At 43.2% G+C, this 23,234-nt stretch overlaps 1 protein-coding gene across 1 annotated transcript in view; it reads left to right on the top strand.

Moving 5' to 3' along the window:
* The window catches only part of LOC129093794 (protocadherin-16-like), a 67,869-nt gene extending 51,391 nt beyond the window's left edge, over positions 1-16,478 (top strand). The window contains exons 4-20 of the mRNA XM_054601920.1: positions 187-423; positions 830-1,858; positions 2,720-2,907; positions 2,998-3,094; positions 3,441-3,598; positions 5,010-5,856; positions 8,337-8,576; positions 9,483-9,605; positions 9,778-9,987; positions 10,115-10,981; positions 11,085-11,198; positions 11,273-11,484; positions 11,801-11,952; positions 12,277-12,407; positions 12,701-12,987; positions 13,105-13,246; positions 13,732-16,478. Of these exons, the coding sequence (XP_054457895.1) occupies positions 187-423; positions 830-1,858; positions 2,720-2,907; positions 2,998-3,094; positions 3,441-3,598; positions 5,010-5,856; positions 8,337-8,576; positions 9,483-9,605; positions 9,778-9,987; positions 10,115-10,981; positions 11,085-11,198; positions 11,273-11,484; positions 11,801-11,952; positions 12,277-12,407; positions 12,701-12,987; positions 13,105-13,246; positions 13,732-16,328 (7,631 nt within the window). The 3' untranslated portion in view covers positions 16,329-16,478. The remainder of the gene's footprint in view (positions 1-186; positions 424-829; positions 1,859-2,719; positions 2,908-2,997; positions 3,095-3,440; positions 3,599-5,009; positions 5,857-8,336; positions 8,577-9,482; positions 9,606-9,777; positions 9,988-10,114; positions 10,982-11,084; positions 11,199-11,272; positions 11,485-11,800; positions 11,953-12,276; positions 12,408-12,700; positions 12,988-13,104; positions 13,247-13,731) is intronic.
* The last annotated feature ends 6,756 nt before the right edge of the window (positions 16,479-23,234 follow it).

Below are 23,234 nucleotides of genomic sequence, written 5' to 3'. Positions count from 1 at the left end.
GTAGGCAAAAGTCCTTTTCCAGTTTCTTTCTGTGTACTTTATTTTTAAGATTTCAACTATTTAAGAAGCTGAATGCTTTTGTCCTGCAATTTCATCTGAAATTTCCATAACATTATTGTTAATGTGCGTGGTTTATAATGCTTTGCGTTGTTTGTCTCAACCTTGTCTACGGCTTTATTTTTGTAGGAGTGATCTCCCTGTCTCGGTCTGTCTACGGGAAGGCCAACTCTGTCATTCCCATGGTAATCTCTGCCCAGGATGGTGGCGGTCTGGTTGCCCTCGTCAGTGCCAGAATCAACATTAGCGTGGTTGCGGGGCTGGTGGCGCCACCTGTCTTTGAACAGACTCAGTACTACTTTATTGTATCAGAGGACGTCTTGCGGGGGACAGTCGTCGGTATCGTCCAGGCCAGCAGTAAGATAGGTGGGGATGACGAACAAAAGCCCTTTATTCTTCTTTGTCACTTGCTCACTAGCTGACTTTCTGGCTCACTCACAGACACCCTAATTTAAGTACCACAGTCCATATTGAATAGTTCAGAATACATTTATCAGTCACACTGGATCAGGCTTAAAAGAGTTTATTTTCTGCTCCCTGCACCACTTGTACAAATAGGCGCTGGGCCACTATACACACTTTACTGTGAAATAACATCAATCAAAAATTCCATTTCACAACTGTGTTTATATATTCATTTTCTGGCTCTATTACAGTCCTGAAAAATGAAAAATGACATCTTTGGAGTCTTCTGTTACTTCAGTGCCTTTAGCACAGCCTCCTGGGCCATGGTGACGGGTCTCTGGTTTTTGTCTTCTTTTTCCCTTTCCAGGCAACTCTAGAGATATCTCCTACACCATCAGCGCTGGGGACCCAGGAGGCTACTTCACAGTGGATCCTGACACTGGGGCCCTAAGGACCAGTCTGCCCCTGGATCATGAAGCCCAGCCAGCTCTTGATTTGGAGGTGCAGGCCCGCAGTGGCAACCCCCCTGCCTTTGGTCAGACCCGTGTCCACATTACGATCGCAGACATCAACGATAACCCGCCTGTTTTCCTGCCCTCGTCCTCCGAGTCCCTGCTGCTGCCGGAACATACAGAAATGGGCACAGTGGTGTATCGGGTCCAAGCAGAGGACAGAGACTCCGGAGTCAATGGGCAGCTCACCTTCGACCTTTCTTCTCCAAGTGGAATCCAGAGGACCTTCAGCATAGAGCGCAGCAGTGGAGAGATCCGATTGGTAGGGAGCCTCAACTATGATAGTGCTCCACGTTATGACCTCCAGGTGATTGCCAAGGATGGTGGAGTACCCCAACTTAGCGCCACCTTCGTGCTCGTGGTTCATGTCCAGGCAGAGAATGACCATGGACCTGTGTTCGATACCCTCACCTACCGCGTGGAGCTAAAAGAAGGGACTCCGATAAACACACGCTTCCTGCAGGTCAGGGCTCTGAACAGAGAAACCTCTGGCTCAGGTTACTTCAGTCCCCTGGCGTACCACCTGCGTCCAGATGGAGATGCTGCAGGGTTTGGCATTGCTGCAGACAGTGGCTGGCTGTTTGTGAAGAATGCCCTTGACAGAGAAGTCAAGGACATGTATCTCCTAACAGTGCTGGCCAGCCAAGGTCATGGACAGTTGAAGAAGACGGGTAGTGCCACAGTGCGGATATCGGTGACTGATGAGAATGACAACTCTCCCCGGCTCACACAGGAGAGGGTTTTCATGGCTGCGAGAGAAAACCTGCCTGCAGGAACCGGCTTTGGTCATGTGACGGCGTCAGACCGAGACAGTGGCACCAACGGACGCCTCAGCTACCGTTTCCTGCACCCCGATCGCAACTTCCAGATTAACTCCCACACAGGTTAATTGAAAATGTGATGTCACAATTGTTAAATTAATCCCAGCATCAGTCACTGCTGGTCTCTTGGATTGGAGCGTTAGAATGGTGATCGCTTAGCTTTTCTTAATAAGGCAATTAAAAGAATAAGTGCATAAATGCAGAAGAAACTACACACTGTATTAGACGTCTTTGGAGATGGTTAAGAGAGAGATGGTTAAAGAACAGAGCAGGCATAAATGAAAAAAAAACTGACTGCATTGCCATGCTTTAATAAAGCCACTGTTGAAAAAGGTCAGCACAAGAAAAGATAGGCTGCACTGCAGATATTATTGTTAAATATTGGATGTTTTATAGATTATTCAAATCTAATTAATCAAAAAAAAGGCAGAATGTTCTTGTTTTTTTAAATCACTGGGCTCAAATATCCTCCATCAGTGTGAAGGACTAGCTGTCATGATTCTGCAAGAATGACCTTGAGTCATTGAAAATTACATTGATTTGTGAAAAAAGCTCAATCAATGTTTACAGAGTTACAGAGACTGCTCTTCCCCGCTGTCATAAATTAGTCAGATGATGGTGACAGTAGCACTAAGCGTCTTGCTGGGCTCTAATTGGCCTGCTGGGCGCGTTAGTCTGTGGGTGGAGACTGATTTGTGATTAGTTTCTGGCTGAGTTGTGACTCTCCACAGCATCTGCCAGTCTTTCAAAATTACTATTTGTGTGTGTGCACATGTACACATACATGTGCACACTGTGCATGTCTATTACTTGTGTGTCATTGATCAAAGCCTGCTGGCTCTTAAGTCTCTCATCATTATTCCAGTGCTCTGGACTAGTGCCTCAGCATGAAATCCCTCTCATCCACCCCACTTCTCCCCCCAGGTGAGATCAGTACAAGGACTACTCTGGACAGAGAGCAGCAGTCGAGTTACCAGCTGGTGATGGTGGTTCAAGACGGAGGTTCTCCCCCTCGCAGCGCCACAGGCACAGCCTTCATCACTGTCCTGGATGACAACGACAATGACCCCGCTTTCACCCATAGCCAGTCGGGCAAAAATCTCATCATACAGGTGATGCCACAAGACCAAAAACACAGACGGGATAAAAATGAAATTTCTTTCATGTCTTTGGTGACATTGATCTGTGTTTTAACCCTGTAGGTGACAGAAGGTCAGTCCTCTGGGGTTTTACTGGGCATGCTGCAAGCCAAGGACCCTGATGAAGGGGAGAATGGAACCGTATTCTACTCTTTGTCAGGTAGTAAAGACAGTACTCATGTGAAAGATTTGATTTATGTACATAAATGTAGTATATGTTGTGTTTTAAGAAAGCTAGTAGACATGCTAGTACACAATGAGGTGTCATGATAATAAAGCAAGAGAATAATGCATATCAGGACACCATTAAGGGCTTTCTGACACCCACGGCCAAGGTATAAGCATTTATTGTATGAAAAAGGATCATTATTGGTGTCCATGTGTGTAAACACTGTTAACATACTTACTATAAAAATGTTACAATACACTTGAAATGAAGTGAGGTGCATTTTTTTCCCCCACGTACATGGTCCCATGTTAAAGTTTGGACTGTCTTTCTCTCCCAGGTCCCAGAGCTGAGCGTTTCTCTTTGAACCCAAACACTGGGGAGTTGCGCTCATCATCCCCTCTGAGCCACTCGGAGCGGGCTGAGTACACTCTGACGGTGACAGCTACTGACAGAGGACTTCTCCCTCGCAGCACCTCCTGCCCCCTCACCATTCAGGTCAGACTTCAGTTGGAGCGCGGCCAGCAAAAACACCCTCACTAGTCACCTATTTAATATCAAAGAATAGACTTTGGGCTGAGAGGATCCATGTCTCTGGGCCCCTCAGACTAGCTGCAGACATATCAACCTCACTTCTGACAAGCCTCCCTCCCATCCCCTCCCTTTTCTTCCCCTGTGACTTTTCAAAAGGGAAATTTCTATCTGAAATGGAAAAGTGGGTCTGAATCAAATACTCCCAGCTGGCTTGTGATGAGGGCCAGCTGTAGACGGCTCTGATCAAGGTCATACTCAATGACTTCAACACTTTTTTAATACAGTAGCCCTTTTTGCAATGAGCAGCAGGGCTATACACTCACATAAAACACAGAATTGAAGGTAAATCAGTTAATATTTAATATAGAACAGAAAAGGGACACAATGTAAGAACCCTGGAAGGAACGTCGACTTATAGGTTCCAGGAAAATAGAGTTGCCATATAAACAGCTCCATTAAGTGCCAGTTCAGTTTTTCCTCCTTTCCAACAACAGTCATAATTATTAGTTAATTGGATTAAACAGTGCAGTGTTTTTCTTGCCCGCTGACGCATTTCTGTAATTTCCTTTAATCATCTTTTCAGACTGATTTTCTAAACCCATCGATGATGGGAATGGACTATACCAATTTATTAATGGAGCACTCCTTTTCCATCAAATGTGGAACCAATTTATAGCTTGTCATGTCAGATTTCACAACAAACACAGCATATTTTTGGGGGTATATTTATACTTACTGTGGGAACTGTTCTGTAGGATGCAGAGCTGAGTATCTAGATCACGCCTTCAGCTTGACAAACAGTCAGTAATGCTGCTGAAAATGTGATCAGCACAACCTCTCTTTTTCCCTCCCCTCTTTACAGCTGCTTATGATTTATTCAAACAATGTGTCATGTGTGTTACTTGTGGTGCTCTTTTCATACAAAGGAGAGAAGTAATAATGTTGTAGTCTTTGAAGACACTTGAACTGCTCATCAAAGGAAGTGTAAAGCTATTCACAGTATGGGGAAATGTCCCAGTGCTAGATTCAAACCCCCTCACCATTTCCTCCTCTTGATTGTGTTACTTTTATCATTTATTATTTTTCCTGGCAGCGATGTGAGTATCAGATTAAGTGTGATTAAGGTTAGCAGGCGTGTTATTCAAGTATAAAGAAACCTCTTGTAACGGGTTTCATTTGTTCCCAGTGAAGAAATGCAGTACAAGTTAGACGAGAGGACAAAATCTGTTGTTGTTTTGCCCCAAATCCATGAAATATTACTTTGTATTGACATTTATAATTTTGATGTTGCCACAAGACATCTCAATGAAAGGTTAGATCCACTGTTATGTTGCTATGTCCTCAGATAATCATGAAGTGTTCTTCTTCAATGCAGGTTCTCAGCACTAACATACCAACTTCAAAGACCAATTCATTCTCCTTATCCTTCAACTCTGTGGAGGAGGCCAAGCCCGGATCTGTTATTGGCTCAATCCGCATTTATGACAGAGAAACCCCTGAGGAAGGGGAGGTGACCTACACGGTGGTGGGGGGCACAGACCGAGATGGGACCTTTGTCGTGGACCGTCTGACCGGTGACGTGTACCTAGCTCGTCCTCTTGACTATGAACGAGACACACGCTACACCCTTCAGATTGAGGTGGATAACCTTGCTCAGGTCCCCCCTAGCAGCACCCTGGTCCACCTGGACATTGACATAGAGGACAGCAATGACCACGCCCCTCAGTTCCCCGAGGACCCCATCACAATTGTCATTTCTGAAAACATGGAGCCTGGCTCTTCTGTCTATACCTTCCAGGCCACAGATAAGGATGGCAGTGGTCCCAACAGCGAGCTGAAGTACTCCATTCTCCACCAGTGGCCGAACACCCCCAGCCTTCTAACCCTCGACCCTTCCACTGGGGTGCTCTTCTTGGGCCAGGAGCTGGACCATGAGGTCACGCCCAACCTGATACTGGTTGTCAAGGCAACAGACTCTGCCCACGATGCCAACCAAAGGCGCTGGGGTTCTGTCACGGCAAGGGTGTACGTAACCGATGAGAACGACAATCCACCGGTGTTCAGCTCGCCAACAGCTGTCAGTGTGATGGAGGACCAGCCGGTGGGCTTTGTGGCGCTGTATGTCATGGCCAGAGATGCAGACCAGGGGGAGAATGGCAGAGTGACCTACAGCATCCAGTCAGGCAACACTGGGGGAACATTCAGCCTCAACCCTAACACTGGTGAGTCCATAAAATGTTGATAGCTGCCAAGCGCAGAAATTGTAGAATCTGATAATTTAAAAAACAATGTTATTGAACATCATTTGGGGAATCATCATGTTCTGTCTGGTGTCAGTGTTGCGTAAGTCAATATATCTGAGAGAACGTTTTCAAAGAAATAATGACTATGATAATGTTTATTTCGTACTTTTCTTGTTCCTTGTGCATATTTAATATAAGTATAGCACTTGATTGCATCGGATATCACCATTTTATCACTGCTAAGACGATTACTGCAATCAGTTTCCAGGGCAATATCAGGAAAGGTTTTCAGCTGTTTACTTATTTTCCATCAGGCCCACTCCTTTTTGCTCCTGTTTTTCATTTTAATAATGTAAAAATGTTCAGCTTATCCTTTATCTGCATATTTCCAACACCTGTTGGGAATTTCAGTGCTTAAGAATTACTGTGTCTTGCAAATCCCCTGCTCATGTTGAAATATTTTAAATGTAAACAGACAAGCGAATCTGCATCTGTTCATCTCTGTTTGAGTCTTTTCATGGAGTTTTTAAGCATTTGTGCCACCTTTGAATTTTACACTTGCAGTGCATGTGTACTCACCTTTCCATGTGTTCCACACAGACCCCCACCAGAATCACCAAACCTCCCGCTACATAAACACACACAAACTCTTGTAATACTCTTCTTAAATCTTAGTGCTGCACAACTCTTGCTTCACCTTTCATGACATATTTCTCTCAGTTGGAGGCCAGACAGACAGAGCAGCCTGCCAAATATTAAACACACAAACACACACACACACACACACACACACACACACACACACACACACACACACACACACACACACACACACACACACACACACACACACACACACACACACACAACCTATCATCTGTTATTGTGGATCTATTCCCATGAAAGACCAAAGAACCTCCTGCTCGGGCTTCTGGGAACCATTAGGGAAGGGATCAGTTACGCGTGTTTGTGTGTACGCACGTGTGTGTGTGTGTGTGTGTGTGTGTGTGTGTGTAGGCAAGCACATATGTGTTTGTGTGCTTGCATGAGACTCTGTCACTTAGTCAACGTTGACCTTGGGCTATTTGGTCCGGTGGGCTTTGTTGTGGTGTTTGAGACACGTGTCATGTCGGCTCCGCCTTCCCCTTCAAGTCGCCAACCAGGATGCCCCTTAGAGCAGCTCGGGGATGGAAAAATTCAGCGTCTGTCATGCGTGCCACTTCTGCTTCAGCCCTGAATGTGCTCCCATCTTGAAGTATTTTCATGCACACTGGTTATTTGTTAGAATACTGACAGAGTTAATCCTCTGAGCACCTGGTTTGCTCCCGTTTTGGGGTAAGTGACCGGCAACCAGGTACCATCTCTGCACACTCTGTTTTCATTACTTTGACACACAGTTTACCACAATAGAAGAGATCTAGAGAACTATCAAGCTATTATTAGGAATATATAAAGTCACAGTGTGAGACACATTCTCATCACTCATTGTCAGAGGGGAGGTTATTCATTTCACAGAGGTGATATGGTGAATTGCTTCTTTGGAAAAGAAAGCACCATTCAGGGATTAACACATCAAATGGTGATAAACGACTTGGGCATATAAGATAAGAAAAATGTGTTTTTTTGTCTGAGCAACCTCACATAAACCTCATACAGCAGTCCAAAATGTCAGCGCCACAAACCTCACATAGGGTTAAGATGTTGGAATTGAAAACATCCAAAATAAAAACTTTCTCCTGTTTCCCACTGTCTTTTTTTCTGCCCATGTGTTATCAGTGACCAGGGATACGGCAGGATCACAGAGGAGTCAAATTTGGTGAAAATATTCCAGCTTGTAACTCCTACCAGATTAAAGGCTTAGAGGCAAGTTATCTCAGTCCTAGCAAGATACAAAGCAAAAACATGAACAAAAAAAGTTCAAACCGAAACAACCTTGGACCTCTTTCCTTAACAGTTGCAGCTCATTTTAAAGCATGGAATTGAATTTGAATCAATGCAAGCTCTACCCTCTTAAGGCAGGATAATGAAAAGGCAAGGGTGCCCCTAATTTCTACGGAGCACGGCAGGCCTGGCTGTTGCGTGTCTAGAGCGTGTGTTTACTGCTTCTTTCTCGATGGCTGCGGTATTCTCCAATGGAAAATCTCGTAAACTGTGGCCAGACTGTTGGGCTGTTAGAGCAGTGGTGGTGGTAGCGCTCAGGTAGGCAAAGCTGTGTGTGTGGAGGAGATTAGCTCTGATTTGGCCCTCACACGGCAACTTTTCACACTTGCTTTTTAAAACGCTTGACTTAACACAACCATGGAAAGTGGCATGTTTTATTGCCTCTGATAGCATTCTTTCTTACCGTAGTTGTCGTGTGTAACTGCCTCTGTGAAACAGGCTATAATAAAGCGAACCCACACACACACACATACAGGAAATCTCTACTCACATTTCAGCCCTGATTCATCTCTCTACAGGCTCTCTGTCTATTTTCAAACCTCTGGACCGTGAGGAGCAGGACGTCTTTAACCTCACAATAAGCGCTGAGGATCATGGGATACCCCAACACTCGTCCAGCCAGCTGCTGTGTGTCCACGTGATTGATGTTAACGATGAGGTGCCCTGGTTTGAGGAGAGCAAGTACGAAGCCCAGATCTCTGAGAACCAGCCACCAGGAACTAGTGTGTTGACAGTGTATGCCTCTGACCTGGACCAAGGTAAGACATACAACGTGCACTGAATTAATAACTGCAGCTTTGATAAATGTAATCCTACTTTTAAATGAACAATTATTTCCCAGTGAGAACTGATTTGGTCATTTACAGGTCAAAATACTACAAGGCTAAAACTGAGTGGTTGGAAAGTCAATGTTTTTAAGTTACATAACCTTTGTTTCATCGTAATTTAAATAACTATATTTTGATGTGAAACATTTCCTAACTACATGATGAAATATCATCACAGAAATGTTGATGTAGTTACATGTAACATGGTGTCCAAAACAAATGTTGCAGCTAAATTTAGCCTGGTTTTAACCAAGACGAGCAGACATCTTTTGTACTAAGTACCTTAATCATGCTGTGTGATCTCTGTGTTTGTGTGTAGTTTTTTAAAATGGATATCATATTGTGCTGCATCAGCAATCAAGACGGGAAAAAGATGCCTGTAATTCTTCTCAGCCTTCACATGCTGATGATGTGTGCACATTACAAGCATTAACAGTTGTTTTTAATTGAAGGATCAGTAGGATGGGGGTGGGGGTACATTCCCTCGGACTGAGTCAGACGCACATAAAACAGAAGGATTATAAACTTTCTCTCCAAAAGCAATTAGTGAAGTAAACAGGTGAGGTTGCCAGATTGCTCTCTGTTAGCACGCAATCTGGCATCAAGACACCTGAGGGAGGGCTGTCACTGCAAAAATGCTTTGATAGCAAAACTAATGACAAACAAACAAATAGGTACACAAGCCATTAACAAGAGAAATCCAAATACCTCTGGTTTTAATGTCAAATATTTAGGGTTCATAGGAATGAACTTTGTGAGCTTTGGAGACAATTGGTAGCTAAGTTTTTTACAATCCATGTTGAAATTAAAGAAAAATGACTGTGCTTTTCTTTGTAGGAACCAATGGGCAGGTGACATATGGAATCTCAGAGAAGAGTTTCAGCATCAACCCAGTGACAGGTGTAATATCGACCACTGAGTCGCTGGACAGGGAGCTCCAGGAGTACTGCACCGTGACAGGTACTTCCCTTTGACTGTTGTCCACCATCACAGACAAAACAAGTTGACTGCTTTAAGATACAAATTATTTAGAGTTGCTTTGTGAATTACAAATTTCCCCATTTCTTTAAAGTCCCCATTGATACTGTTACTGATAATATTGGGTGTGTTTTTTCTCTTCTTATTTTGACAGTTTATGCAAAAGATGGGGGCCTTCCTCCCAACTATGCCAAAGCCACAGTGAGGATCAGAGTGCTTGATGAGAATGACAACGCCCCTTTCTTTGGACGTCTCTACTACAGCATAGAGGTGCCTGAAAACCTGGCGACATTGGCTCTGTTTACACTAAGAGCCACAGACCAGGATGCAGGAGATAGTGGGGAAATGACATACAAAATTACAGGTGATTTGGCATCTTGTTTTTTTATACCATTTAGTTTCTAAATGATAAGCTTATCTGCACCCATATTTTAGCAATTGTTAAACATTTATTACATTTATATGACCATTTGCTGTTGATCTCCTTGCAGCTGGAGATCCATTGGGAGACTTCCTCTTGGACAGACAGTCAGGTGTGTTATCCACCTCAAGGTCCCTGGATCGGGAGAGGAAGCCTGGGTACACGCTGACAGTCACAGCTCAGGACCAGGGCCAACCTCCCCTCAGCAGCTCTGCTACAGTGGAGGTGACCGTTATGGACATCAACGATCACAACCCCCAGTTTCAGAGTAGCAGCTACACTGCGGACGTTTCTGAAGATGTTCCCATCGGCTCACTGGTTCTGGAGGTGAAAGCCGTTGATCTAGACCAGGGCCTCAACAGCCAGGTGCTGTACTTTCTAAGCCGTGGCTCAAAGAGCATGTTCATCATAGACCAGAACACAGGTCGCATCATCACAACAGCACCCCTGGACAGAGAGAGAACTGCCTCTTACACCTTTGATGTGTGTGCAACTGACTCCTCCCCTGCAAACCCACGTAACTCCACTGTTAAGGTGACCGTCTACATTCAGGATGTGAACGACAATGCACCCTTCTTCATTCAGGACCCACTTATTGTGAACATCTCCGCCAGCAGCGTGTCCAACCGCCGAGTGCTGGCCACCATGAGGGCAGAGGACAAGGACTTTGGGGCTAATGGCTCTGTGTTTTATCGTTTCGCCAATCCTGTGAGGGGCTTCGCCATCAACTCACTGACGGGAGACATCCAGGCAACAGAGAAGCTACAGACTCTGACCCAAAGCCAGAGAACTTTGATAGTTCAGGCCATGGATCAGGGCAACCCGGCTCAATCTTCCCTGGGGGTGGTTATCGTTTATATCAGGGAACAGAGCTACAGAGGGATTCGCTTCTCTCGCACAGCTCGAGACGTCAGTCTGCAGGAGAACGCTGCAAAAGGTTTTGATATTAAAGATCTATCTTTTTACTGGGGAATTTGTGAATGCGTAGTAGAAATAGTGGAAGTAAAATGTTTCAACCGAGTGTGTTTTTCACCTTTCAGGCACAGTAGTAACACAGACTCAGGCCCAATACCTGGATGGCTCTCAAACTGGTATCAGCTACAGTATTTTCAGTGGAAACAGAATGCAATCGTTTGGAATAAACTCCATTACTGGTAAGTGCAGACATGGCAGCATACCTTATAAAATAATAATTTTACAGTGACTCATTGTTATTTTTGTGAATTAGGTGAAATATGGGTCCAGAAATCTGAAGAACTTGACTTTGAGGAGACCCCTAAACTCCGCCTTGTGGTGAAAGCTGAGACGGCATCCTCCAGCTCCTACATGGCCGTCAACTTAATCCTGCAGGACATCAATGACAACTTGCCACGCTTCCAACTCCAGAACTATGTGGCCTACATTAGAGAGGCACAGGGCTATGATTTCCCCATTATTCAGGTGCAGTAGCCTGTCCACCACACGTCTATTATGGTTGGCTGTCTTTAAAGTGTAAAGTTTTTGGAAAAAAAGGAACTTATTCTTCAGAAATCTGGATTGTTTCAGCAGTGTAGAGAAACGACTTTGTTTAATTGCATGTGCTCTCAGTGTCCCATATGGATATACTAGAGAATCAATTGTGCCATGAAGCCAGGTCCATTTTTATTAACTCTTGACTTCCAAGTCCAATATTGCTCACTAGTTCATGTTACACTGAAACAGCTGCTACAAATATTTCCATATTTTCAATTCCAAAATGGGTTGGTCATTTCCTCAGGTTGCTGCTGATGACCTGGACCAGGGACAAAATGGTCAGGTGACCTACTCTATCAGGTCGTCATCCATGAGTGGCTTGTTTAAGATAGACCCACTGACCGGCAGCATCACCACGGCAGCCATAATGGACAGAGAGATCTGGACACAAACAAAGTGAGTTTTTCTCTTTTTTTCTCTTTGTCTGTTATCACATCCTGCCATGTGGCTCCTCTCAGCTCCTCTCTGCCCTTGACAAGTGCGTGGTTAATGTTTGTTACTGTGATAACTTAATAATTAAGATTCTTTGTTTTGTATATTTCCATTAAAACAAGTATTAACTTTTACATTACGTTTACAAGTGAGTCCTAGTTAAAAAACTAAATCTGAGGCTCATTCTGACACAAAAAGAGACTGATCTTGGTGGGGGGGTGAATCATTACACAACCGGGTTCATAAAAGTTAAAAGTTCAGACACTGACATTCATTATTTGCCTCCAGCCTTATTGTTACGGCAACAGACCGGGGGACCCCGCGGCTGGCTGGCTCTGCCACTCTCACTGTGATCATCATCGACCTCAACGACAACAGTCCCATGATTCCTCTGCATCGGGAGATCCGAGTGCCCGAGGGTAAGTCAGCTTCACAGTGGAAGTTGGTCCAGTGATCTTATCATATAGCCTCACATCACACTCCCTGGCAGCTCACTCAGTGGGGCTCAGAAAGAAAAGTCTGACCCTATTACGAAACAGGCTATTGCCAAGTTCCTCTGTTCATTTCCTGTCTATTAGATCAAGGCTCTCAAGAACAGGATATTTCTTAATAAAGAAAATGTTTTCTTTTTTTTACTTTGAATCTCTGTGCTTTATTTTAGCTGCAACCTAAATGTTTTCTTCTCCTGCCTCTGCACCTTTTTATCATACAGATACTCTGATTGGCACAGTTATCACCCAAGTAACAGGAAATGACGTCGACTCAGGGCCCGCCCTCTCTTACACACTACACCTGGATACAAACAGCCAAGGCATGTTTGGGATTCATCGTTATGGAGGAGGGGTGTCTCTGACTGGCCTTCTGGACTATGAGGAGAGGACGTGGTACACTCTGACTGTCCGCTCATCCGACTCTATACATCAAAGCGAGGCCAACATCACTGTGCTGGTGGATGATGTGAACGATAATGCCCCCACCTTTACTCAAGACTTGTATCAGGTACAGCTACATGATCTGTCCTCACACCTGCATAAAACACCACTTTTTGGAGTAATAACATGTTTGTTTCTGTAATGGATACATACCATTTTATCTGTATTGTGTTTTGCTCATTAGGTCACTGTACCAGAGCACCTCCCAGCAGGCAGTGCAGTCATCACAGTAACAGCCACTGACCGTGATTCCGGGGAGAACGGGAAGATAACCTACAGAGTCATGTCATCAACGAGCGGCGTCTTCTACATCGACCCAAGCAACGGTAAGGTTACTGTGTGCGCATTTATAGTTGTTCAGAACTGTTCTCTAACCAGAGCTCCACTTAATTACCCTTCATAAAAATGTTCCCCCCTAAGGTTCTTCTTGGATGCACATTTGGGGTTTGGACATATTTGCAACAGGCATTGCCAACATATTTAATCGTTTTGTTCATTAAAAGTAATTGAAAGCCAAATGTAATGTTATTTGCCTCAGATGTTTTGCTTGAGATAGCATCTGAAGAAACCTCCATTATATATTTTTGGCTCATTCTGTCTCCTATTCTCAAATACTAGTCGTTTGCCTTAAATACAGCACCATTCAACAGCATGAGCCCAAACCTGCTACAGTGTTTGCAAAATGAAATTGCAATTTAATTATTTATTTCAATGAGCCTCAAATCTGAACCCGAAAATTCAATGATTAGCTCTGGACAGAAAATTTAAATGAAGTTGCTTTTTTTATGACCATGTTCTTTTAATCTTATAGGTACTCTATTCGTCAACCAACGAACAGAGTTTGATTTTAAGAATCCCTCCATCCTGGTGGTAATTGAGGTGCGAGACCAGGGCACTCCATCCCTTTCATCTATTGCCACTGTCCAGGTACAAGTGTCTGATGTCAATGACAACGCCCCCATCTTCCACCAGTCAGAGTACAGAGCCACCGTGTGTGAAGACGGGCTTCCTGGATCAACTGTTCTGATCTTAGAGGCTGTGGACGGAGACCTGTCGCGGGACAACTGTGGTTTCGATTTTGCCATTGCCAGTGGCAACGCAGGTAATACCTTCCAGATTGAGAGCAGCGTGCGCTTCTTGGAGGGGCAGGGCTTCCAGACAGTCGGCAGTCTGATCCTGGTGGAGGAGCTTGACTTTGAAGCAGTGCCAAGTTATAACCTGACTGTTGTGGTATCAGATCGAGGAATCCCTCAGCGCAGCTCCAGCGTGCCCATTCTCATCAGTGTCACAGATGCCAATGACAACGCTCCAGCCTTCAGCCGAGCAGAGTACAGTGTCACACTGAACGAGGGGGCAGCAGCAGGGACGGAGCTCTTGCATCTGTCTGCCACAGATCCAGACACTGCTCCCAATGGAGAGGTGCAGTACTCCATAAGCTCAGGGGACGAGACAGACCTTTTCCAGGTGGACCAGTGGACCGGAGCCTTTAGGCTGCAGAGGCCTCTGGACAGTGAGAGACGGTGGTCCCATATGATTGTTGTCCAGGCTACAGACGGTCAAGGTCACTATGCTTTGGCCACAGTCAGTATTGAGGTGAAGGACATCAACGACAACCGGCCCTTCTTTCCCCTCAAATTGATAACTGCGAGCATCAGGGAAAACCAACCCCAGAATGCCTTAGTCACCATGCTGCATGCAATCGACCATGACAAAGGTGCTTTTGGACAGTTGAGGTACTACATGTTAGACAACTCTAAAGAGGGAAGAGAGGCCTTTCTCATGAACCAAACTTCAGGAGAAGTACGGACTCGCTCTACTTTTGACTTTGAGAGGGTAAACTCCTTCCATTTTGTGGCTATTGCTATGGATGCTGGCAACTATTCTGCTACTGTAACAGTGCAGATTTACGTTACAGGGGAGGATGAGTATGATCCTGTTTTCACCTCCTCGGAGTTCTCATTTGAAGTGCCTGAGGGAGCAAAGAAAGGTCAAATCATTGGCAAAGTGCAAGCCAGAGATGAGGACGGAGGCGTGGATGGCATTGTCCTCTACTCACTAGCAGACAGTTCACCTTATTTTGAAGTCAATACATCAACAGGTGCAATTTCCCTAAAGATGGACAGCTACAGTAAACACGGCAGTCGCTCTAAAAGAGAGGTGCGTCTAATGACACTGGACGTGACCGCTCACAGCCCTCTGGAGACTTCCCGCGTAGCAGTGGCCAAAGTTTCCGTGGATGTGACCCATACATCTTTTGGTCTTACCACAGACATGAATATGTTGCTTGTCAGCGTCATCGCAGTTTCACTTGGGACCATTGTCATATTAATAATAATTGCTGTGGCGCTATTTTTTGTTAAATTAAGGCGTCAGAGGAAGGAGCGGAAGGCACATGGACGAACAGGGACACCAGCGTCAGGCACAATGCTGCACAAGTTTGAAGAAACAAAGATAGCAGCAAGTGAAATGATTTACCATCAGGCCCTTCCTGGATACACGGCCGATCAGAGTGGCAGCACCGGGGGTCCGTACACTCGCGGAGGATCCCTGGATCCCTCTCACTCCAGTGGCCGTGGCTCTGCAGAGGCAGAGGCAGCAGAGGATGATGAGATCAGAATGATTAATGAATACCCTCGGGTGTCAAGCATCTCTTCCTCGATGCAGGAGCGCATCTCTGCCCGAGGTCCAGACTCAGGAATCCAGCAGGATGCAGATCAGCTGTCAGACGTGTCCTGTGAGCCCTCCATAGATTGGTTCAAAGGGAAGAAACTGGGCAGTCTGAATGGTACTTTGTTAGCTGGCCAGGTGCCAGTCTACAGGGATGAGGGGGGTGGGTATGTGGGTGTGGGACGGGGACTCAGCATCTCCCACCCTAAAGATTATACCTTCCCCGAGGATGGAAAGCCTGCTGTAGATGGCTCCCTGACAGCCATCGTGGCCAGTGATGAGGAGCTGAGGGGCAGCTATAACTGGGACTACCTGCTAAACTGGTGTCCCCAGTTCCAACCATTAGCTAACGTTTTTACTGAAATAGCACGTTTAAAAGATGAGACGGCTCCTCCTCATCCACGCAGATCATTTCATCACAAAGCAAAGGCAGAGTCAAGAATCGACCCCCCGCCTCTCATAACCTCTGTGGCCCACCCCGGGGCCAAAACGGTACCTCCAAAGCCTGCTGTGGGGAGGACGTTCCCCCACTTGGCTTCTTTGAGAAGGTCTCCCCTCAGTGCAGAGGGATCCATCTCCTCAGTCGCCATGTCTCCAAGTTTCTCTCCCTCCCTCTCACCACTGGCAGCACGTTCTCCTGCAATCACACCCTTCAGTGTCTCACAGGGCCCCTCCGCATCAATGATCAGCACAACTGAACACAATTTAGAACACAGCGAGGAGGCAGAGCTGAGGATTTAAAGTCGGTAAATTAAAACTGAGTCATGTTTGTCCCAGACTTGTTCTACTGTATGACCACAGGGGCTGCAACCTTAAATGAGTCAATGCTATTTACTTACTCAAGATTACACTAAGAAGTCCAAATAGCTGATGTTGTGGTGCTTGCTGAAGAAAAACTAAACTACACGACTAACTGGCCAAAATGGACTATGCCTTTTTTTGTGTTTTTGTGAAAAAAACTCCTCATTCTTCTGTTGATCAGTGTTATTTTGCACATTCGAAAGGAGATTCATACATGATGTCAATATTTTGTACAAAAGCATTGTCTATATTTTTATATTTACATGTGGTTTATGACAAGGAATGGCATTAAAGTGTCTGGAGGTTGCTAAAACCTCAGAATATATTTCTATATTTGTATATTTGTAGTTTGTACTGTATACTTGTTTGTACTGTAAGGTTTTTTTTTCTCTGGTAAATCTTAACCCCCTTGTTTTAAATGAAGCTCTTCATCATTGCTTTATCCATTGGCATTTTGTAAAAGATTATTGTAAATATTTATAGAGGAAGAGACATCCTTGCTTAAACAAATGAAACATCAGTCAGAATAGACTATTGTGTGATCAGATTTTCTACGGATCCAGTGTTTGATCTCACATCAAAAGGTAATCATGAATGTGAAACGTTAATAAGTTGTCTTAGTTCTCAACACATGTACCTTCATTTTCTGCAAAAGGAAAATGGAACTTGACATCCAGTGATCTTGTCCTTCAGGTGCCCTGGCTTTAATTCTCACAACAAGCCTTACTGCTCTCATTTTGCATTGTGAACATAACTCATAACTGTGAGGGAGAACATTGGGCAGCTGCATGGTTAATGATAAATTGTCAGCAGCCTAATCATTCAATAAAATGTAAGCAGGTCTTCATTATTTGTCTACTCATCAAATGTCCCTTAGAAAAGTTACTTAAGCTCTTAATCAGTGCCATCCTGACGCTGACATTTTCAACAGGTTTTCTCATTGTTGTCCATATTTTTTTGTATAGATTTACTGTTATTGTAATGAACGTTATTTTTTTGGACCACATTTGCCCCTTCTTTTCAATAACACTATAAACAATACTATGTGAATTTGGAGTAATATTAACAAATGTTACAGACGATGATGGAATGAATGTTCAAACACCACCAGAGAATGTTTCCTAGTTAATGAGAAGAAATTCATACCATATTTTTAACTACTTATAGAGCCCGACTGTGGCCTAAATGTGGATTTTTCTCACCTTCAAATTATTATAAACATATTCTGATGTTTAATCCCCAGTTTTAGACCCTTGCTAACATTATCTAAGCAACACTAACATTCTGCAGTATTTTTGTTTATTATCTAAGTAGACCTCTTCAAAATTAGAGACTTGGTAAATTATCATTACAAGGATGCTATTTGAACATGGCCAAATATACATGAACACTACCTATTCGATAAAAGGTTCCTTGTTGTTGTGGTTTCTTTTGTATTTAACAGTGTTATCTGCCATTTCCGTATTTTTGTCCAAACTGTGCGTTTAATAGTGCCATAGAAGAGAAATTCCTCCAAATGTTCACACGAATGTTCTAGACTTGTCCACAGAAATGTTTTTGAGCAAAAAGTGCCTGATTAAAGTACTTATGTGAACACATTGTTGTCTCTGTTGAATCTTTCTAAGCTGTTCGCAGTTATTATTAATCCATAAATATATTCAGAGCTGTATGCTTTTTGATAGCAAGTGATAGGTCCTGGCAATAATCAATGTTTGAAACTCAATATTAGTAACAAGCAGGCAAGTTGTGACCAGTCTGCTACCCTGTGAGTTTTTAAGTTGGGCTACTCTGATCACTGATTTTTTGTTGATAGCACCTACAGAAGGCTCAACAGTATTTTCTCGGACTTCGACCTCCAAATTTTAGATACAGATACAGATACAGTCACTACCCTGAAACATCAGGCGTATACCTTGTATACACTTAAAACTCCCTATTGTCCCAGGGGCAGTAGGATAAATGGACAAATGTGGGCCTCAAACAGCCCAGTTAAGTCGCTGTATTGTCTAAATCTTAAATCATCGTATCTCAAATGACCAATTTATGACTTAATGATAGCTATTAAGTGTTATTTAGAACTTGATAGCCATGTATGCTGTAACTAAAACACAATACTCTAACACTTTATTTGAAGTAATGGCTTAACAGATGCCCTCGTTTCAACTAAAAGCAGCCATGAACAACAAAAAAAAAAAGCAAGCTCCCTTTATCCAGTTAATTCTCTAGCTGAAGTTTTTCCAGCATGGATGAAGACAAAACATAATACTTTGAAATTATAAAACACACTGGAAACCATTAAGTAGTCTTCTTTTGCATCACATAAAATTCTCAGATTAGCTTTATGTTTGTTCAAATTAGCACCATGCCCATTATCATGGAGCCTTACTTATTTCCATCCTGCTTTTGTGTACTGACGCCCATTCATCTACTTTGCCAAAAGATCTCATTCAAATTATGTTTTGCAGCTCAGAAGTCATTCATCGTGTAACACTGACCGCACTGAATCCCAGCTCACATCTTACATTTATATCTTTAGACATATATGCAGCTGATGTTCTCACAATTCTTTAACTATTATTACTTTTCTGTTCTTGTCCCTGTACTTATCTTTGTTTTACTACTTTACAAACGTCTGTGTTGCTGTTTCTACTAATTGCGCTTGATTTCTAATCTACAGATAAGAACATGCTCAGGTAAAGTTCAGAAATGTGTCTACATCAGGATTTAGTATGACTTGAATGTGTCCGTATTTTACATACAATTTCTATGTTTAAAAGTTAATACTGGCTCTCAAATGATATGGTGATACAACACAAACATCAAAGAGACTAAAAATTACGAGTTTTATCACAACACACTGTTCAATAAATTGCAGAAAGTTCAAATAGTGTAATTATCTCTCTCTAGAAATGCTTTTGTCAGAGCTCTTTTGAACTTTTTCACATGTTCGAGTTAATGCATGTCAACAATTAATTGGTGTATCCAACCCCACCTGTCATGGGAGCTCATTGCGTCACTCTCATTTTGCCTGAGGCAGGACAACAGTCCTGCTGCCTGATGAAACAGAGCTGAAACAGCGCTGTTTGTCCGCTCCAAGGCCTGCCTCTGACTGGTTGTGGAGCTGAAACCTTAACCCTGTGGTATTCTGAGCAATTACACACATATGCACACACATACACGCTCTTAGAGGGGAATTCATGTGTTCCAGGACTGGAAATATGGGCGGAGCTGGCTGAATTGGACAGCCTGTTGATGATACACTCAGCTTGAGTGTCATAGCAGACTCAGGTTATGAGACGAATGCTGTGACCCAAATCGAGCACCTTGGATCGGAGGCCAGTATATACACAACAGAACTCATATGATATGAGTAAGAGGGCAAAAGCCAAGTCATTACTCCAAACTTAAATTAAAGGCTGTGCGTAAACCAAACGAAATCTATCATTTTCCCGTCAAAGCAAAGTGGATATACAGGAGGCTGCTCTGTTAACATGCAATCTTCAGTGCCAGGGTGCCTCTTTCCCTTCAACCTGTGTGTGTCTTATGGAGTGGTCAATGCTGACATGCATTAGATGGAAACTAGAAAATATGTTCTTGCATTTTTGATAAAACGTGAATCACAACAATTTCCAGGGGACTACTTTCTGTGTTAACTTCCAGTTGGAAGCAAAGACAAAGTTTCAAATAATGTCTGCTAAGTCGAAGTTTTTATGAAGCTGTAAGAGGCTAGTGCCCCTTGGCCAAATTAACATTACCCCTGTTGTTCACATTCCCCACATTTCTACACTGGAGGGTTTTTTTTATCATTAGTTTTAGTTGCGTTGAACATGGATATGAGAATAACATTCAGGCTGACAAACAGCATCATTTTCCTTTTAAACTTGGAAAGCTCATTTGTATTCTATTTCAGTTTGGCCATTAGGCTACCTGTGGTCATACTGTTCATGCTTAAAGCTGCTTTTCACAGAGGGCGCATCGAGCCTTTGAAATCCTTAAACCTGCTAGAGAACACAAGTATAGTTATTCATATTAATTAGTTACACACTTTGATCAAAGTATATGCCAATCAACTCATTTCATGCATTGTGGAATGATTTCCCTTTGTTAGTGGTGTGGCAGCCTTCTGAATAGATGCAATATTCATTTTTCTTGCAACCCATTGAGAGAATTAGTTATTATTCTCTCTTTTAATAGCATGTTGATTACTCCATATCAACATGCTATTCACTGACAGCAATATCTGTGAAGCATTTTTTGTGTTTCACGATCCAGGTACTGATTGTTTCATTTGAATTATGTGCTGGCTGAAAACTCTGTAAGTTGCATAATTACACGATTACCTTCTCTGATGGTGCCACATTGGTAAACATCTCATGAGTCTAATATTATTTTATTTTATTTATCACTAAACAAAAGGGAATTAATATCTGAAGATGATTTTAACACCAGATTTTAATAACCAATGCCAGATCTTAATAACCTTTTACTTAATAGACCACCTGGAAATGGGTGTAGCGATGTAGTCCTACCAAAAATACGGTAGATTGAATGAACTAGTGAAAAATTATAATTACAGTGAATTATTTATCTTACCAGGCATTGGCAGGTGACTAAAACAGTAATTAGCTTACAAGAGTGCCACAGGTCAGACCTTTTAATAAACCTGAAAGACGGCAATCTTTTGGTGAACACTATGTTAAAGGTCTCTCTTCAGAAACATACCTCCAGTTAAATGTGGTTGATTTGGAATTACGTGCTAATGACCAGGATCTTATGGGTACCTTTCTCATCAAAAGGCTAGTAATGTATGATGCAACGTATGAAATGTAGAACCTCTTTGCTATTCGATTTTTGGTTTGAAAAATGTTCCTTTTTTGGTCTTGCAACATTGTCCTTTGTTCTTGCATAGTTGAAAATATGGAGAGACAGAAATGCAAAAAATGTCGGGGTGGGAAACTCAAATCCCCAAACAGAGATACTTCAGCCAAAGCTCTTTATTTAATAAACCAGTAGACTGCAAGTGTACGTGTCACATTGTTTTGTGCTTTCGGGGATGTGAAACTAATGTGTCTACACTGAAACCATTAGCATAATTACTGGACTTTAAATATCTGAATGACAACATCAACAATAGTGAATTCACATATACATTGTTGCATTGTTGAGACAAATTCTAGAGGACTCCTTCTGCTAAGTTGCCAATTTAAAAAGGCACTGGGCATAGGATGAGGTCCACAGTGTCACGTGTTGAGAGAGGACCGAGAGTTTCGTGCAGCATGCTTACCTGACATTAAAGGTAGCCAAAAAGTTAACCCTTACTCAGATGTTCCAGAGAACGTTCACGCTCTTTAGCAGTGGAGGACTTATGGAGCCCTGAAGGCATAATGACTTTAACGACTGTGGGATATAATGGTTTTAACATGGCTTCTGCAGAAGAGCTTGTGCCATGGGTCCTTCACACTGTCTTATGTTCAAAAGCACTTTCTATAATGAAGCTACCAAAGTAGGCAGACTTTCAAACGTAGTTAACTGGGGCAAGATAATGTCTCTCTTTTTTATAATCTAGCCAGTGATCTCATCTTGATGACATATGTGACAGATAAAAAGATGAATACCAGCTGCGGAGATCAGTCAATTGGGAAGTGAATCACAGTGAAGGATGTGGACTTATGGACATAAGGAATGGGAATCTTTGCATTCTGGTGTGAGCTGCTTTGTCTGCAGGCCCTTTGGTAAGGATCAGACTCTTTTCTGGAGAAGCCCAGGCTAGCGTCCAGCTAAAATGAGGCCAGACCAGAGAGAAGTCTCTCTGCTCATGCTTGGATTACCCATAAACCCCTCATACCTGAAGCTTGCACGGAAGTCTCCGCGGCTTGTTCCCTCAGTATAGGGCCAGACTCCAGGGATGCTCCATCCTCAGCTTACCACGATCCTTTCTCCAAACACTTTTTTTCCCTCTCCAATCCTCTTGTCTCTTACGAGTTCTGTTTTTTCCCCTTCTCTCTCTTCAAGGTCTTGCCAGGCTACATGCGTGACTAGAGGGAGTGGAAAAAAAAGGTTTCGAAACCCATTGGCACGCGAGCCCCAAATCTATTTTTGGAGAGCCTTCTTTTTTTTCTTTGAAAACACAAAAGCCACAGGGAGAAATAGGCAATACTGGGGTGAAGGGGGTCTGTTTCTCATTTGGACAGGCCTGCCTCCTGTCCTGCCCCGCCAGCGTCACAACCACAGCACTATGAGGAAAGAGGGCGGCTCAGACTAGGGAGGAGAAGTGTTTTTCCTGCAAAACCGCGGCCAAAACTGTGGACCCTCATCTTAGCTCTTGTCACTTAGCCCAACCTGCTTCCCATTACGAGGCCATCTGCTTGTGTTTCAGGCTTCGCTCTGTTTTGATTTGTTTCGCTCCTTTTTAACTTTGTCTTTAATACGCCATGATCAAATTACTGCATTTAAATTTCGTCCTTCATTTTTAATTCATTTTCATCAGGCATTGTGTGATAGGCCTGCTGCAGACGCATTTACTGCAATGCAGACCATGGCTTGACTCCATTCTGCCTCTGTGATTTGTTGCAGTTATTGTGTACAGCAGTTTGTGGATGAGACAGACAATGAGCTAGAAATTTAATAAATTATGTATGAGGCGTTTATTGTTTGACAAATGTGAATATATTCATCGCTGTTTTAGCTCGTTTGCAGAGCATTATATGTACAATAGAGGGTTACATCATCACTGAATGTTGTGCATTTAACTTCAGTCAGTGTTTTGATGTAACATTGAAATTTCAGACCCATTTCTTTGAAGCAATTGTTGCGACTGCAAAACAATGATGATGTTTTTGGATAGCA

The sequence above is a fragment of the Anoplopoma fimbria genome, chromosome 1, assembly GCF_027596085.1.
Source record: "Anoplopoma fimbria isolate UVic2021 breed Golden Eagle Sablefish chromosome 1, Afim_UVic_2022, whole genome shotgun sequence".
Classification (NCBI taxonomy): domain Eukaryota; kingdom Metazoa; phylum Chordata; class Actinopteri; order Perciformes; family Anoplopomatidae; genus Anoplopoma; species Anoplopoma fimbria.
This window is presented reverse-complemented; position numbering and strand designations above follow the sequence as displayed.